Genomic DNA, 19908 nt, shown 5'->3' with positions numbered 1-19908 from the left:
AAAAAAGCCAGTGGAATTTTTGATCAAATAATAAGAGAAATAGTTAAAAAAGAGCAATATCTTATCATGGCATCAAAATTAACATTACATTATTTTAAGGTTTCATTAAGAAAAGTGTATCTCCCAAACATTAAACAAATTATGCGTGACTTGCTAACTATACCTAGAACTAGAACAATAATATAAATGCAACTGTTAGATGTGTTTGATTTCTTTTTATAAAATTTTATCAAAAATTTTTCATGGATATCGTCATCATTTCAGATCTTTAAATAAAGTAAAGATTTGAAGTAAATTGAAATAAAAGTATGTGTGTGTGTGTATGTTCTTTTTTTTTACAAAATTTATATTATCAAAAAATACGATCATGCACGCGTATCCAAAGTTCATTAAAATCTGAAATAGACATTTTTTTGCGACTTTTGAGTATCATTACTGCAAAATTAATTATTTTAATAAATAAAACAAATTTTTATTCTATTTTCAGATGAAATGCCAAAGGAAAATGTTCCAGAAACCTTTTTAATACAATGATGTAACGGGTACACACGATGACTGTTACTATTTATATTAATAATTAATTAATAATAAATTTGCTTTATCCTGCATTTTTTCAAATCGACTTAAAATTACAACATAAATGAACAATGAAAAAAGACCTACATTGAAATGAGACAAGAAATAACAAAAACAGATTATTTTATATCGATTTTATTCATCAAAGGTGTATTTTATAAAATGTAATTTTAAAAAATTCAATCGTGAAAAAGAAGAAACAAATATATTTGATAATATACTCGATTAATAAATTCAGACAAGATCAATATTCGAAAACACAACCAGCAAAAAAATGAATGTCACAACAATCAGTGCCGCTATAAAAGCAGCAACCGTCCTGCTCGGTATCAGCATTGGCAAAATTACTATAATCCCAGTACTGATTGTCGCTCTCATGTATTTTAATTATGATCTCATGGACCCGGAAAATCATCCGCATGTTACAAAGGAATTAAAAAAAAGCTATGATTTTGTTGTAATCGGCGGCGGTTCCGCCGGCAGCGTAGTTGTCAATAGATTAACCGAAAATCCTGAATGGAATGTGCTGTTGCTGGAAGCCGGAGGTCATGAAACGGAAATAACCGACGTGCCCATACTATCTCTATATCTACACAAAAGTAAAGTCGATTGGAAGTATCGCACGCAGCCTCAGAGCACAGCCTGTCAAGCTATGATCGATCGTCGATGTTCTTGGACTAGAGGCAAGGTAAGAAATAATATTTAAAAACAAGAAACAAAGAGAAAGACAGAGAGAGAGAGAGAGAGAGAGAGAGAGAGAGAGAGAGAGAGAGAGAGAGAGAGAAAGAGAATTAATAACAGTATATAAAAATATTATTTTAATTTCTGGCATATTATATAGGCATGTGCCCACTTGCTACAATTCTGTTGTATGTTTGGCCACATGTAACTTTGCTGTTGCCTTAATCCCCGGATATGTCAATGTCAATCCAGGAACATGAAGACCTGCTTTCTTATTGCTCTGTAATAAGGCTTGTAGTCTTGCTCTTGTGATTTTGCAAAAGTCTCAAAGTTTACTGTCTGTACGTTTTCTACTCGAGAGAGTACATCTACTACAATGTTATTCTTCCTGGACAGTAGCATTCCGGTCCCTATCAAGAGATCTTCTTATTTGAACTAACTTGTTTCTCAGGTTTCTTCTTTTAAAGTTGCCGACTAAAGCTCTCTATAGATGATCTATATCTATACAAAGCTCTATCTCCTACCCATTTCTTAAGAAAGTCACAGAAACCAGCAGATAAATCTCTGAAGAAAGAGATTCGTCTTCTTTACATTTTTTTCTTGATTGCTTCACGTCAGGGTTGGAAAAATATTAATTACATTTTTTTTCAATTAAATAATTGATAAAACAATTATAATTAAAATTTTTTGAATTAACGATTAATTTTAAAAAAGTTAATTCCAGCTCATTCGATAACGATTGATACAAGCGAGATTAATGTAAAATTGTTTAATTAACGGTTGATATGAACGAAATCAATTGAAGGTCGCCCGATTGATGATTGATTTAAACGAAATTAATCGAAGGATGTACGATTAACGATTAGTATGAGCAAATTCAATTAAAAATCATTCGATGGATGATTGAACCGAGCAAATTCAATCGAAAACTGCTCGATTGACAATTAATTTGGAAAAATTCAATCAAAAATTATTTAATTAATAATTAAACATAACAAATTTAATGCAAATTTCTTTGATTAATGATTGATTTAAGCAAACGTAATCGAACATTTCCCTTCTATTCAAGGTTGAAAAAATATTAATTACTTTTTGAAAATTAAATAATTGATAAAACAATTTTAATTAAAACATTTTGGATTAACGAATGATTTTAAAAAAAGTTAATCGCAGTTCATTCGATGACGATTGATATAAGCGAGATTAATCTGAGGTTGTTTAATTAACGATTGATATGAACGGAATCAATTGAAGGTCATCCGATTAACAATTAATATAAACGAAATTAATCGAAGAGTTCGATTAACGATTAGTATGAGCGAATTCAATTAAAAGTCATTCGATGGACGATTGAACCGAGCAAATTTAATCGAAGACTGCTCGATTGACAATTAATTAGGGAAAATTTAATCGAAAATTATTTAATTAATGATTAATCATAACAAATTTGATGCGAATATCTTCGATTAATGATTGATTTAAGCAAATGTAATCAAAGACTTCCCTTCCTTCTACGACGAAGTGAATCAATTTAATTGAAGTCCATTCGATTGATTAATATGAGTGAACGCAATCATTCCCCTTCGTTCTAACAATTTTCTCGTATGCAGCAGCCATTGTGAAAATCTTCTTGTATGTAGTAGCCATTTTTGAAAACCATCATAATATTACATAGATATTCAAAATTCAAAATGACGGATAAATCACATGAAAATGCTATAAAAAGCGAGGATCATAAAGTATTTTCCAATTTTACATAATTTTTAATTTAAAATTATAAAATTAATAATATCAAAATTAAGATAAGGCTCGTGTATAATTAAAATCAAACAATCAATAATAGGCCAACTTGCGAGCCGAATAATCAAGATGTTAAACAGATTCTTTATTAAGGAATAAATTAAGTTATTAAAAAAACTTGTAAACGTTTCGACAGTACAACTGTCTTTTTCAATACAAAAACTTAAGACATATTATTACCTTGAAAATGACAAATTAAAATTTGTTTATAAAGAGACTATATCTAACTGCTAGATTAATTAACAAATTACTATAAATGTTGAATATATCGCAACGTGACACGTACATGGTTATATTAGGTAACAAATATTCAACTGAAACCGGACGCTGATAGATCTAATTTTATCGCTGGTAAACGCATAAAACCGACAATCAGGTTTTTCTCGATGTCACATTTTGAACAACGTCTAATTTTATGATCCGATATTCGTCAATGTGTTAAACATGTGCTGTAGAAATAATGTGACATGTAACTCTAGAGAGCAATTTACAGACATATCTTTTTTTAATTTTAAAATAAAGCGACAGTACTTACAAGAGTGTCAAGTCAAGAGAAACTCGCGATTATTATCCTCATTATAATTGTTCTTGTGTAACGTAACTGTTATAGAGCATGATGATAAGTCTAAGGGACAACGCCAACTAATATTTATTTAGTTATTACAAGGTTATTATATATATTTCTATGTTATGAAGACTCAGACAATTTAGATAAAACATCAAAATAAGAACTGTCAAGAAGTTCGGTGTCTTTTTTTAAATTAATACTGTTCTTTTGCTCTTTAATGTATAACATTTCTGAAATTAATCTTTTATGATAATTTCTTTCATGGTCTAGAATTTTGGTATTGCCCCAATCAAATGTATGTGTTAAATTCACAATGTGTTCCGAGACAACCGAATGTCTCGCAGAATCCAATTTTATGTTATTCTAATATTCATTTAATCTTGTGTGTAATTGTCGTTTTGTCTGTCCTATGTAAGTTGCATCACAATTATTGCAACTTATTTTGTAAATAACGCCAGCATTATTCTGAATTTCATCCTTGTCTTTCTGCGTCTTAATGATTCCGTCCAATTTTTTTAAAATTCTGTATCCCACTTTTACATTGGATTTTTTAAGTTCGGAGGCTATTAGATCAGAAATTCTTTCCACGTGCGGAATAGCAATAAATTTTTGGTCTCTATCATTACAGACGTTGTCATCCCTCGCTGTGTTGTTTTTTGTTATTGTATTAGATTCATTAGCAATGATATATTTAATTCTACGGTTGATTTCTGAGAATGTTAGATCGAGAGGATAGCCGTTGTTTATTAAAATATTTATGACTAATTCTAAATTCTTTTTGTGAAACATCGGATGAGATAATAACAGAGCTCGGTCTACTAAGTTATAAATAATGCCTGTCTTATGACATCTAGGATGGTTAGAATGAAACGAGAGAAGTCTCCCCGAAAACGTCTTTTTTTGAAACCAATCAATATGTATCACGTTATTAATTATTTTGATTGATAAATCTAAGAAACTTATGCATCGGTTATCCTCTCGCTCCAGCGTAAATTTTAATCTATTGTGATAACAATTGAATCTATCTAAAATGAGTGAGACATAATCTTCCGGAATACACAACAGAATATCATCAACGTAACGGTAATAAAACGGAACCCCGACATTCAGTGTGTTAAGTATTGATGTCTCCAAATCCTGCATGACGATATCAGCCAAGATGGGAGATAACGGAGATCCCATAGGCATACCATGGATTTGCTTATAAACTGTGTTATTAAATGTAAAAAACGTTGAGGATAAAATGAATTTGATAGTCAAGATAAACTCATTTTTGTTAATGTAAGTGTGTTTTTCTATGTGTTCCCATCTTCTGCTGATACCCTCAATTACAGGATCTATAGGTACATTTGTGAACAGCGACATCTCATTTGCATAATATTTTAATAGGCAGTTTACCCAAGGCTATGAGTTATATAAATAATAGTTTTGAATTGTGCAACGCATTGTCAGATTTTTGTTTAAATGATTCTGAGACTATAATATCTTTAGATGTAATGTCGCTGTTCACAAATGTACCTATGGATCTTGTAATTGAGGGTATCAGCAGAAGATGGGAACACATAGAAAAACACACTTACATTAACAAAAATGAGTTTATCTTGACTATCAAATTCATTTTATCCTCAACGTTTTTTACATTTAATAACACAGTTTATAAGCAAATCCATGGTATGCCTATGGGATCTCCGTTATCTCCCATCTTGGCTGATATCGTCATGCAGGATTTGGAGACATCAATACTTAACACACTGAATGTTGGGGTTCCGTTTTATTACCGTTACGTTGATGATATTCTGTTGTGTATTCCGGAAGATTATGTCTCACTCATTTTAGATAGATTCAATTGTTATCACAATAGATTAAAATTTACGCTGGAGCGAGAAGATAACCGATGCATAAGTTTCTTAGATTTATCAATCAAAATAATTAATAACGTGATACATATTGATTGGTTTCAAAAAAAGACGTTTTCGGGGAGACTTCTCTCGTTTCATTCTAACCATCCTAGATGTCATAAGACAGGCATTATTTATAACTTAGTAGACCGAGCTCTGTTATTATCTCATCCGATGTTTCACAAAAAGAATTTAGAATTAGTCATAAATATTTTAATAAACAACGGCTATCCTCTCGATCTAACATTCTCAGAAATCAACCGTAGAATTAAATATATCATTGCTAATGAATCTAATACAATAGCAAAAAACAACACAGCGAGGGGTGACAACGTCTGTAATGATAGAGACCAAAAATTTATTGCTATTCCGTACGTGGAAAGAATTTCTGATCTAATAGCCTCCGAACTTGAAAAATCCAATGTAAAAGTGGGATACAGAATTTTAAAAAAATTGGACGGAATCATTAAGACGCAGAAAGACAAGGATGAAATTCAAAATAATGCTGGCGTTATTTACAAAATAAGTTGCAATAATTGTGATGCAACTTACATAGGACAGACAAAACGACAATTACACATAAGATTAAATGAACATAAGAATAACATAAAATTGGATTCTGCGAGACATTCGGTTGTCTCGGAACACATTGTGAATTTAACACATACATTCGATTGGGGCAATACCAAAATTCTAGACCATAAAAGAAATTATCATAAAAGATTAATTTCAGAAATGTTATACATTAAAGAGCAAAAGAACAGTATTAATTTAAAAAAAGACACCGAACTTCTTGACAGTTCTTATTTTGATGTTTTATCTAAATTGTCTGAGTCTTCATAACATAGAAATATATATAATAACCTTGTAATAACTAAATAAATATTAGTTGGCGTTGTCCCTTAGACTTATCATCATGCTCTATAACAGTTACGTTACACAAGAACAATTATAATGAGGATAATAATCGCGAGTTTCTCTTGACTTGATACTCTTGTAAGTACTGTCGCTTTATTTTAAAATTAAAAAAAGATATGTCTGTAAATTGCTCTCTAGAGTTACATGTCACATTATTTCTACAGCACATGTTTAACACACTGACGAATATCGGATCATAAAATTAGACGTTGTTCAAAATGTGACATCGAGAAAAACCTGATTGTTGGTTTTATGCGTTTACCAGCGATAAAATTAGATCTATCAGCGTCCGGTTTCAGTTGAATATTTGTTACCTAATATAACCATGTACGTGTCACGTTGCGATATATTCAACATTTATAGTAATTTGTTAATTAATCTAGCAGTTAGATATAGTCTCTTTATAAACAAATTTTAATTTGTCATTTTCAAGGTAATAATATGTCTTAAGTTTTTGTATTGAAAAAGACAGTTGTACTGTCGAAACGTTTACATGTTTTTTTAATAACTTAATTTATTCCTTAATAAAGAATCTGTTTAACATCTTGATTATTCGGCTCGCAAGTTGGCCTATTATTGATTGTTTGATTAAAATTATAACATAAAATCAATTAATATATTTTTATACAAATGTTTAAACAGTTCTCACAATTTTTAGATAGTCATAATGAATTTTTATCACATAATATTGTTATGTTAAATTATGGTTTTCTACAATATAAAATATAATTAAAATTGCCTTATATGCTCTTGAATTTTAAGATCTCCTAAAAAGCGTGAAGCTTTAAAAAAATATTTAAAATGTGCCTTGAAACGGCCTGTTATAACAAGGTGGAATTCTTTGTACGATTGTCTGAATCAAATAATCTCATTAGAGAATAAATTGACTATAAATGTACAACAATGTGTCAATTTTGAAGTTTGCGGATCAATTTTGAAGCGAAAAGTTTTATTATTCAATGATTGAATATTCAATGATTATTATTGGCTCGTTTTTTATCTAATAAAATAATGGAGATTTTTTTGTCATGTCAACGAAAGAATAAAATGCTTCTAAAAGTTGTGTGAATGTGAATAATACGATAATACAAAATTTTCTATATTACAATTCATAATAATAAATAATTTATTTTTTTTAAATATTTTTTTAAAGCTTCACGCTTTTTAGGAGATCTTAAAATTCAAGAGTATATATAAGGCAATTTTAATTATATTTTATATTGTAGAAAACCATAATTTAACATAACAATATCATGTGATAAAAATTCATTATGACTATCTAAAAATTGCGAAAACTGTTTAAACATTTGTATAAAAATATATTCATTGATTTTATGTTATAATTTTAAAATAAAAATTATGAAGAATTGGAAAATACTTTATGATCCTCGCTTTTTATAGCATTTTCATGTGATTTATCCGTCATTTTGAATTTTGAATATCTATGACATAGATATTCAAAATTCAAAAATTATGAAGAATTGGAAAATACTTTATGATCCTCGCTTTTTATAGCATTTTCATGTGATTTATCCGTCATTTTGAATTTTGAATATCTATGTAATATTATGATGGTTTTCAAAAATGGCTACTACATACAAGAAGATTTTCACAATGGCTGCTGCATACGAGAAAATTGTTAGAACGAAGGGGAATGATTGCGTTCACTCATATTAATCAATCGAATGGGCTTCAATTAAATTGATTCACTTCGTCGTAGAAGGAAGGGAAGTCTTTGATTACATTTGCTTAAATCAATCATTAATCGAAGATATTCGCATCAAATTTGTTATGATTAATCATTAATTAAATAATTTTCGATTAAATTTTCCCTAATTAATTGTCAATCGAGCAGTCTTCGATTAAATTTGCTCGGTTCAATCGTCCATCGAATGACTTTTAATTGAATTCGCTCATACTAATCGTTAATCGAACTCTTCGATTAATTTCGTTTATATTAATTGTTAATCGGATGACCTTCAATTGATTCCGTTCATATCAATCGTTAATTAAACAACCTTAGATTAATCTCGCTTATATCAATCGTCATCGAATGAACTGCGATTAACTTTTTTTAAAATCATTCGTTAATCCAAAATGTTTTAATTAAAATTGTTTTATCAATTATTTAATTTTCAAAAAGTAATTAATATTTTTTCAACCTTGAATAGAAGGGAAATGTTCGATTACGTTTGCTTAAATCAATCATTAATCAAAGAAATTTGCATTAAATTTGTTATGTTTAATTATTAATTAAATAATTTTTGATTGAATTTTTCCAAATTAATTGTCAATCGAGCAGTTTTCGATTGAATTTGCTCGGTTCAATCATCCATCGAATGATTTTTAATTGAATTTGCTCATACTAATCGTTAATCGTACATCCTTCGATTAATTTCGTTTAAATCAATCATCAATCGGGCGACCTTCAATTGATTTCGTTCATATCAACCGTTAATTAAACAATTTTACATTAATCTCGCTTGTATCAATCGTTATCGAATGAGCTGCAATTAACTTTTTTTAAATTAATCGTGAATTTAAAAAATTTTAATTATAATGGTACACTTCAATTGATAACTAAACATGGTAATTAATTGAAAAAGTAATTAATTATATACAACTCTGCTTCACGTTAGCAAGCCTGAAGACAACCGAACGGGATCTGTTAGCGCACGGTGCGATATCCCACATTCCGACAGCACACGTCAAATTTAACATAATTCTCGATAGCCCACATCTCTTTAGCAAACATCCCGATATCACACGCATTATTAGTGCACAAGAAAAAATAAGCATTATCCCGTGCGATAACACACAATAAAATAACACATTATCACAATAGCGCATATTGTCGTGCGTTATTGGGACATGTACTAACAAGAAAAGGTGCGTTTTTTTCTCTATAGCGCACGTTGTCGTGCGCTACTAGGATATGTGCTAACGAGAAAAAACGTGTTTTTTCCCGATAGCGCATATTGTTATGTGCGAGAGATTCGTTTAAGCACAGTCCATTTACACACAGTTAGTTTACACAGAATTCATTTGGATACAGTCCAGAACGGACACATTTCCATATAGGATGGCAGGGTTTACTCACATTAACCGGTGCTTTCAATTATGAACGAGGTTAATAATTATACATTGTACACGATAAACCCATGTCCACCGTGGTATTAAAGACAGAATACGATCGATCAGTACACTCGGTGCATAACTTTTGTATCTTCCAGTTTTCCATAATTCGTACAAACCAGTTCCATGTATGACAAGTGTCGGATAAATTTTTAATCCATCTGTTCAAAACGCAGGATTTTTGAAAAATTCCTACAAATTATAATATTTATATAACAATATATAGAAGTAATAAGAAATTAATTAAATTAATTAAATTTAAATATTAATATGTACAAGCTAGAGAACCATTACTTACCATAAATTGATATACATCTCGTTCAAAGTCAACATTTGGTAAATCTGGCATCATGTGAGCTATCACTTTGAATATTCTGATGCAGTATTGCATATCACATGTATTTCTTACTTTTATTTATTATGTTATGTTATCATTTTACTATTTCTTTCATAATAATTTTCTGCAACGCTACCATCATACTACATCTTTCATAAGTATATAAATAATTATTATTGGTAAAGATCGCTTCTCCTTATTTTACATCAATAATTATGTACTTATAAAAGAAATAGTAGGATGGTAGTGTAGCAAGAAAGTAATTATTATGAAAGAAATAGTTTAATTAAAATGGTAACGTAACAAGAAAGTAGTTGCAAATATCAATATATAAATATGCATTTAAGAAAGAAATAGATAGATAAAAGGATCTACATTTTGCAATATATACTTGCTAAATACATGTGATATGCAATACTACATAATATGTGATATACTATATTTTTTTCATAATAATATAATAATCTATTTTCTTGTTACACATTATGCAAAAATATAGTATATTATAAACTATCAAAAGATACGTACATGTTATGTGTGTATCAATATTTATACATAATCCCGCACGTCACTATTTATTTTTTTTATTTATACATAACCCCGTACGCTGCTATGGTAATATCGTAGAGCACTAATATCGCCATCTGTTATAAAACGTGAGAGTTGGACATTACCAATCCATGCAATCTATTGCAAGTTGTGTACGTGTGATATACGTGTATGCATGTGTTGTATACGTGTGAATACGTGTAGCACGATACTACTATGTATGCGTGGTCGATGACGACGTTTCTTACAAGAAATTTTTCATATTTAGACTTTGCATTATCATATCTCTGCTTACAAATCACGTAGAGCAGAAACAAAGACACTTTCATTATATAATTCGAACTCAATCTATCGATTGAGACTAGTATAAACGGCTTCAGCCGTTATTGAGGATTCCAAATTTATAATAGACTCAACTGTCCGATTCGCGTAAAGATACACGGTGCCTCGCTAAAGCGGGAGTCGGCTACGCCCTCAACTAGGCGCGAGACACTACCGTGTCTCTTGATTCTACCAGACAGTATGTCATACTACAATGAGTGGTACTACAATGATGTCACGTCTGTTTTGCATCGAAGATTCCGCAATAAACCTATTTAATATTTTACTATGTTCTTTGGCTCATTTTCATTTAAATGATCTAATAATATACCTAATCACTTTTTCCATGATTGTTATAGAGCAATAAAATTGTACAAAGATATGCGATAAAGTTTTCTGTTAAATTGAAAGAGAACGCCATGGATTGCTGAAAAGTTAAAAAAAGCATTTGATGATCAACGATGCGAAATATGCGCAAAGTGTATTTCAAAACTTAAAAAACCTAAGCACGTAATGAAACATGATAACAAAATGTTTTTTAAACTTTTTATAACAATCCGTAGCGTTGTTTTTAAATTCAACACAAAATTTTATTGTATCTTTGTTTAATATTTTGTTACTTCCTAATAATCAGGAAGAAAAAACGACAAAATTTATTAATACGCACTTACAAACTATATTTTACGTTCTGCGTGGTTACAATTTTTCAGTGTTGCCATTGTATGCTACTTAATTTCATTATTTTTCTGACAGACCTCGTATATTTATGTGTATTCTTATTTATTCATTATTTGTTGGCATAAGAAATGCAAGCGCAAATAAAATAACAGTAGCTGGGATCAGTGAATACTGATTTGCAATTATCCTGTGGAAAACTTGTTGGTAGATGTAGATATCTAGAGAATTTAAATAAATGTCCACTCACAATGCACAATTAAAGGAATCCTAAACGGACGGCCGAACTCCGACGGGTTTGCGTCCTCATCTAAGCGGAACTAAAATTGTAGATAATTACCGACAATTTTAATTCTGCTATTATCGACAGTAATATATAACATAGATTTACATGCATGTCACATAACTATTTCGAATTGTGTTATTGCAAAAATATTTTTTTTGTTTTACTACTATCTATACACGGTAAAAAACATTTTGTATTTCTGTTAAAATTATCTCGTGTAGAAATTTTTGTGTTAAATTTTTAACATACTCTTATGTTAATGTAACATATTGTCGTTGTGTTATTTTGACATTTCTGTGTTGAGTTAATATTCACTGTTTTTAAGTGTTAAAACAAACCAATTAAATAAAAATGTACGAATTCTTGATGATATATTTTGTATGTTAAATTAACATACTTATAAAGTTAAATTTAATGAAATTAAAATGTTAAATTTACATTACCGGTCTGTTAAGAATTCTATATTTTAACATAAAAAAATGTTAACGTAACATTTTTTAAATGTTTATTGTAACTTATGAACAGATAACTTATGTTATTTTTCTCTCTATTACAGTTTTTATCTGTTAAATCGACATATCTTTTATGTTATTTATCATAAAGAGATATCGTCTTTTGTTTTCTGGCGGTTACTGAGTGCAAGTGCGGACATGATTGCTGCGCGGCGGCTAATGCTATACCTCGCAGTCGCTGCGCGTGGTTTTGCTTACGCGGTACTTGGCGCGAGACACTACCGTGTCTCTTGATATACGTGCTGAAGCTATTGTGTGGCCATTGCGTGCTTTGCGTATATATATAAGGAACAGATTATAAATTTGATTGACTATTATTAAAATGTGCAATTTTGTCAAATGTATCCGATAACATTTCTATAATAAATAAAACACTTTGTGGAAAAATGTGTTATTTTATGTTATATAACAATAAATAATATTAATATATTAGTATTATAATACTGCAATATTATAATACTATAATAATAGCAATAAACATTTTAAAAATGTAACATTAATATTTAGAAAATGTAACGTTAACATTTAAAAAATGTAACGTTAACATTTAAAAAATGTAACGCTGACATTTCAAAAATGTTGCGTTAACATTTAAAAATGTTACGTTAACATTTAAAAAATGTTACGTTAACATTTTTTTAACGTTGAAATATAAAATTCTTAACACACCGGCTGTGTAAATTTAACATTTTAATTTCATTAAAATCTTTAAACAACTACTTTAAAAAATGTAAAAATAACATTTTATTTTAATTAAATTTAACTTTATAAGTATGTTAATTTAACATAAACTTTATTTCCAGATAACATCCAAGTGTTACATTTTTGTGTTATTTTTTCACATATTACGTGTGTTATTTATTTACATATTTGTCTTCTGTTAAATTGACATTAAAATTAGAATGGATAAATTGGGACATGTGAAATATGTTAAATTTAACACAAATTTTTTTACTGTGTATTATTCTTTTTACTATTCTTTTACTATTATCAAAGTAAAAAATATATTATCAAAATAATTTGTCCAAAAGAAATAACATATAATTTAATTTTTATTTAATTTTTCTTGTACCAAAACAATAAGTCATCTTTCTAAATTAATAACAATTTTTTTGAAAGAAAAACGTACATGTTGGCTAAGAGTGGATTTCTATTATTTGTTATAGTCCGAATGACTATAACCAGTATTGAAATAATATTAGAAGTAAGAATTTACTATGGAATATTTTTATACATAAAAGAACGCTCTTGCTAAACGCTCGACGTGCGAAAACGCTAACGCAGCGAGACACGCGCGAACCACCGGAAACCGCGAGACGCAAGCGAAGAGTCGCGATTCCGACCTGCTTCGCTTGCACTTAGATTAAAAACACGTGAATACTTTCAACCAATCAGGGGCCTGTTCCTAAGGGTCCCCTCCAAAGAAAATCCGAGAATCGAATTATAAAAGACCGAAAAGCAGACCGCAGCGAGAGACGCAAACCAAATTCCGAAACATTAAGACGAAGAGTCGCTAAGAAAGATTTACTAAGAAACGCTCGCTAGCTAATCACCGAATGTTACGCGAATATCTAAACCGAAAGAAGGACAGAAATAAAGTGTAAACCAAATTAATCCAAATAAAAGTGTATATTTATTCGAAAAACAATCTTCCGCGACTTCCTACGCGACCCGAGGATCTCCATCCTTAAATTCGGCGCAACCCGAGTGCCGTTTGCGCGGCACACAACATATTTACGCTTTCTCTACTTTATAATTCTTTAATTTATTTGTATTTTTGTATGCAAAATAAATTTTAATGCAATTATAATATTAATTTGGATATTAATTTTTACGTTTCAATTGTTAAATTATTAGTAACACGCGAGATCGAGTATTGACGAGCCGCGCCGTAAGATTTTCGAGATTATCAAAATCTTGTGACTGGCGACGCGCAACGCGTATCATAGCTATAGCTACAGCTCGAGAGAGAAAAAGACAGCGGCTTGTATATCTGTCCTTTTCTACTGCCAGCTGACTGCTAAGCGTACTGTACATGACGCCTTATGCAATGTAGAGTGTGTATATTATATAAATATATATATAATATACACATTAATTTATTTTATTAAGTTTATTTATTTTTAAATTAATTATTTAATATTTAATAAAATAAATTAATGTGTATATTATATATATACATATTATATTTATTTTGTATATAAATATATATATATATATATATATATTTAAAGTATTTTATTTTAATAATTTATTTAATTTATTTAATACATTTATTTAATTTATTTAATACAACGGGTCAGAAACATGGAGTATTCTCCATGTTTCTGACCCGTTGTATTAAATAAATTAAATAAATGTATTAAATAAATTAAATAAATGTATTAAATAAATTAAATAAATTATTAAAATAAACTTACTTAATTTACTTTTTTTAAAATATTTTATTTGCAATTACTTAATTTAAAATATTTTATTTGCACCTTACTATCCGTACTTGGGCTCTCATAGCCAACTCGAATCGAGACATTTATATGTTTGTATATATATATATATATATTTAATTAATTTATTTTATTATTTTATTATTTTATTAAAGCTAGAATTTTAATGGCTTTGTTTGGGTGTCAGTAATGACATACTAAGTTTTCGACCTCCCCCGTGATGAGCTTCAGCCGCCATCTTGAAGAAAAGGGTGAAAAATCAGTTTTTTCAAATAAAATATTCAAAAGGTCTTTAGAACTAAATTTTTGAGAAACGAAAACGCCCCAAAATCAATATGTAAAGGTGATAAAAAAGATTTCGGCTTACATGCTGTTATAATTGCATGTGCAATCGAAATATTCTTCGTGTTCCACTTCTCTTGACTTTCGCGTTTGTTTTTCATAATGATTGAATTTAACTTTCGACAAGATTCATAGCTACGGTGACGTTGCCTTTATCTGCGTTGGTAAAAATCACGTCTGGGTTGTCAAGAATAAACTTTTTTGTCGTATTTTCCGCTTTGAGGATATCTATATCCGATGGGGAGCATTTGAAGGAATGATTATGAAGATTACTTATAATGGGAGTCAATCTATTGTGTGTAACTAAGCGGAGGTGTGCAGGTAATCTATTGATGTTATGGTCGACGCATTTTAGGAGGTCTGTGATAATAGAATCTGTGTTTGTTGTTGGTAAGCTGAAATTATCCCCTAATTGCAACAGTCCATGGATGTCTTCAGGTATTTGTGTCGTAGACAAATTGACGAACCATTTATCTTGGATGGAGAGGGGGAAAGGAGTAGAATTTTTGAACAAGGAAGGATGTAGAGTAATGTCATTTTTGGAGACGTCAGCGGATTGCATCGGATTCAAAGAAAATATCTCTGTGTTCTGTGAGGGTACATTGGATGACGTACTGGTCGTGTATTGTGGATTTCCCCAAAAATATTTTATCGGGCGTATCTTCAATTTTTTCATATTGTCATGTTTATTATTTAGCCAGTTAAACTTTTTGTTCGTTCTAATATTTTCATTCACGAAGTGGAAGTTGAACGATCTATTTTGTGTATCAAAAAAATTATTGCACATATCCATCGGAAGCATATTTGCAATGCGATGAAATAACTTATATGATTTTTTCGCAAAAAACGGATGTGGTCATGTGCGTCATAACTCTCATTCCGTATCATGCTGTTATTGAACCGTTTAAGAATTAATTGGAATTTATTTCTAGATAATTTGTTATGTAAATTCGCATCATAGCTATTAAAGCGGTTTAAGTGTAGTAAAGTTATGTTCGATCTGATACATTTCTTAAGAAACTTTACCCGCAGTCGCAATTTTATAATTGTTTTTTGACAATTTATCCAATCTTTCATGAATTTAACTATACTATACCCGAAATTTCGTTTAACAAAGTCAAAAAATGTAAAAGTACGCATATTTGCAGCCAGCGTAAAATTAAATTAAAATTAAACAGAATACTGTTAGGCTCTGATAATAAAATAAATTGAGAATAGAAAGGGCTAAATAAGAGCCAAGCGCTGTAGACGGTGCGCAAGTATATTTAGTTATATAAACTTTTTTTATTAATAAACGTTTCGATCACCATTTCAGATCATCCTCAGCATCTACAAGTATTTAATTAGGATAAAATGTGATATAATATTGTTGACAAATGACATTTGATACAATGTGACACGATTTTTTTTTACATATATTGATGTTTTTGTTGAAATATAAAGGTGCCTTTTCACGCTAACGTTTGACGCTCATTTTCGACGCATCAAAGTAGATTACCTGATCAAAGTTAATATTGAAAAAAACGCTCGAAAAGGGTTTAAAATCGAATTTATAGTGACAGTATCGTATATAATCACCGTATCTTATATGCCGATGAGCTTGACACTGAAAGCTGAGGAAATTCACTTTTTTTTTTGCGTGAGGGAAATCCTTTATAGATACCCCCATTCCTCGGGAAAGGAGATGGGGGTTATGTGGGACTCCCTCTCCGAAGGGGGGAATATCACACTAAAACCCTCACGGGTGTCCTACGCGGCCATTAGGTGGGGAGCGCGGAAGGTGCTGGTATCCCCTGCCTACACCGTCCCCCCCGCCTGTTCCTCTCGGGAAGTTCCAAAGGAACAGCTCCCTCTCCCGCCATCGTGCGGGCCATCGCGGTTGTGACGCAGGAGGACACCATCCCACGCCACGCCCTCCCGATGTTAGTTGGGGGGCGGGGTCGGGGCTCGAGTTACCCGCTCGGGCCCCGGCCCCCCTGCTCCTCCAGCTGCGACTCCTTCCGCTCCCAAAGGGAGTTAGGATTCGGTCGACAGCCAGAGGGGCCCTCCTCAGAGCTACACGCCGAAGCGATCCGCCCTTATCCCTCTCGCGAGGTCGTCGGGGGAGGAGTTCCGGACTTAGAGTCCTCCCCCGACGGCCTCATCCCACCCCAGTATTATCTGGAGTGGGGTGGGGGCCGACTCTCTTCTGGTTCTTGCCTCGACGAGTGCCCCCTCCTCGCCCAGGCAACCAGAAAGGGTCGTCTCTCTTCTCCCGGGATTCTGGAAAGCACGCGAGTCTTCCTCGTCTCCCCCGCCTCTCCCTTTCTCTCTCCGTCTCCTCCTTCTGCGAGGCAGTGATCTCGCAGGAGGAGAAGGCCCTCCATTTCTCTTCCGATTCCAACATACTCGCCACTACAGTCGGAAGCGAGGGAGAGATCTCTCCCTATGACCGCAGTTAGCTCCCCTCTCTCTTGCTGCCACGCAGAGCACTCCGCTACAGTGTGCTGCGTGGTATCCTCCTCTTGTCCGCAATGCAGACATCGCGCCGTGCGCTTCTTACCGATGCGACTCAGGTATCTACCGAAGCACCCGTGCCCGGTAAGCACCTGAGTCATTCTAAAAGTCACCTTCCCCTCCCGTTGGCTCTGTCCACCCACTCTTGTAGACAAAGTCGGATAGCCTCGACGGTCCAATTCACTTTTTTCCTAACGGTAACGTCAAGTCGAAGTCACAAGACCATGCAACGTTGAAACGAGCGTCCCATGAATTCGCATCTTAATACTTGTTAGATTTTATATTTACGTATAATCATATTATATGATTAGAAATAATTATCTCAACGAGAAAGTAGGTTAATAAATTTACTTGTTTTGCAATTATTCTATTTTGTATAATCTTCACAATTGGTTAAATAATACTTTAGGTCCTTGGAGGCTCCAGCGTGCTGAACACAATGCTTTACATTCGCGGAAATCGACGTGATTATGATCAATGGCGAAGTTTCGGAAATCCTGGTTGGGGATACGATGATGTGTTACCATATTTTCACAAATCGCAGGATCAAAGAAATCCATATCTGGCACGCAATACAAAATATCATAGCACAGGTTTGCATACTTCAATTATCGTGTATATTGTGCGATAAATCATTAATATTTTTTTATTCTTATTATTTTTTATTTCCTAGGAGGATATCTAACTGTACAGGATAGCCCTTATGTTACTCCGTTGGGCGTAGCATTTTTGCAGGCTGGTGAAGAGATGGGTTACAATATTTGCGACGTCAATGGCGAACAGCAAACTGGTTTCGCCTTTTTTCAGTATACAATGCGACGGGGTGCTAGATGCAGTACTGCCAAAGCATTTGTGCGACCCATTCAACTAAGAAAGAATTTCCATCTTTCTTTGTGGAGCCATGTGACTCGAATATTGATTGATCCGCAGAACAAAAGAGCGTACGGTGTAGAATTTATTAGAGATGGTCATAAGGAGATGGTGTTTGCCAAAAAAGAAATAATCCTCTCTGCTGGCGCTATCAATAGTCCGCAATTATTAATGCTCTCAGGTATAGGACCACGTGTCCATTTAGAACAATTGGGAATCCCTGTAATTCAAGACTCACCTGGTGTCGGACAGAATTTGCAGGATCATATTGCAATTGGCGGGCTCGTTTTTCCGATTGACTATCAGATCAGTATTGTGATGAATCGAATGGTAAACGTCAATTCTGCATTGAAATACGCCATTACTGAAGACGGCCCATTGACATCCAGCATTGGTCTTGAGGCGGTCGGCTTTATTGCTACCAAGTATGCCAATGAGACTGAGTGGCCCGATATCGAGTTCATGTTGACATCTTCGGGAGTCAATTCTGATGGTGGCAATCATGTAAAGAATGCTCATGGTTTAACCGATGAATTTTACAACGACGTATTTAATGAACTCAACAATCACGATGTCTTTGGAGTGTTTCCAATGTTACTCAGGCCCAAATCGCACGGCTACATCAGATTGAAATCTAAAAATCCCTTGGATTACCCGTTGCTTTATCATAATTATCTCACTCATCCAGAAGATGTAGCAGTGCTTCGCGAGGGTATCAAAGCGGCAGTTGCCTTTGGCGAAACGCGCAGTATGAAGAAATTCGGTTCTAGATTTCATAGCAAACAGTTACCAAGTTGTAAGCACATTCCCCTTTATAGCGACGAATACTGGACATGCATTTTACGAATGTATACCATGACGATATATCATATGAGCTGTACCGCAAAGATGGGCCCGGCCAGCGATCCTATGGCGGTTGTGGATCCAGAACTAAGAGTCTATGGAATTGAAGGCTTGCGAGTTATCGATGCATCCATCATGCCAACTATTACTAGCGGCAACATAAATGCGCCTGTTATTATGATTAGTGAAAAGGGTGCCGATTTGATAAAGACAATGTGGATGCAATCATCTCGCTCGAAAAGAGATAATGTTACCGTTGTTACTTCTTGACATTAATCAATTGGAAAATATTGCATAATGTAATACAAATGTACGATTAATCGAAACGTTAGATCAAATACAAGAATTTTAGTAAAAAGTTCTACGTAGACAGTTTGGAGAAAAATTAGTTTCAAATTAAAATAAGATATAATTTAGAAAAAAAAGTACTCGTAATTATTTATAATATTTAAATATTCAATATAACAAAAAGTCTAGTAGTTGTGATATAATTACAAATTAGATATAGCAAATACATTTTATATCAAGCGTGTCGAAATTGAAAATAATTACAAAATAATAGTTTATATTACAAAATAATAGTTTATTTCCATTAAAATACTTTTGTAAAAATTAGTCAATAACATAACTTTTAAGATATATTCTCTATTTGTCTTT

General features: G+C 32.2%; 1 protein-coding gene across 1 annotated transcript; it reads left to right on the top strand.

Annotated features, from left to right (window-relative positions):
- Positions 1-775: 775 nt before the first annotated feature.
- LOC145937919 (glucose dehydrogenase [FAD, quinone]-like) lies at positions 776-19779 on the top strand. Its single transcript, XM_083041272.1, has 3 exons — positions 776-1264; positions 17948-18131; positions 18212-19779. Exons 1-3 carry the CDS (start codon positions 851-853, stop codon positions 19519-19521), a joined length of 1908 nt encoding a protein of 635 aa, XP_082897398.1. The 5' UTR covers positions 776-850; the 3' UTR covers positions 19522-19779.
- The last annotated feature ends 129 nt before the right edge of the window (positions 19780-19908 follow it).

This window comes from Prenolepis imparis, unplaced genomic scaffold (genome assembly GCF_030444845.1).
Source record: "Prenolepis imparis isolate NDT839.2.m4 unplaced genomic scaffold, iyPreImpa1.0 SCAF_1, whole genome shotgun sequence".
In the NCBI taxonomy this organism is placed as follows: domain Eukaryota; kingdom Metazoa; phylum Arthropoda; class Insecta; order Hymenoptera; family Formicidae; genus Prenolepis; species Prenolepis imparis.
Note: the sequence above shows the minus strand (reverse complement) of the source record. Positions and strands in the feature narration are given on the sequence as shown.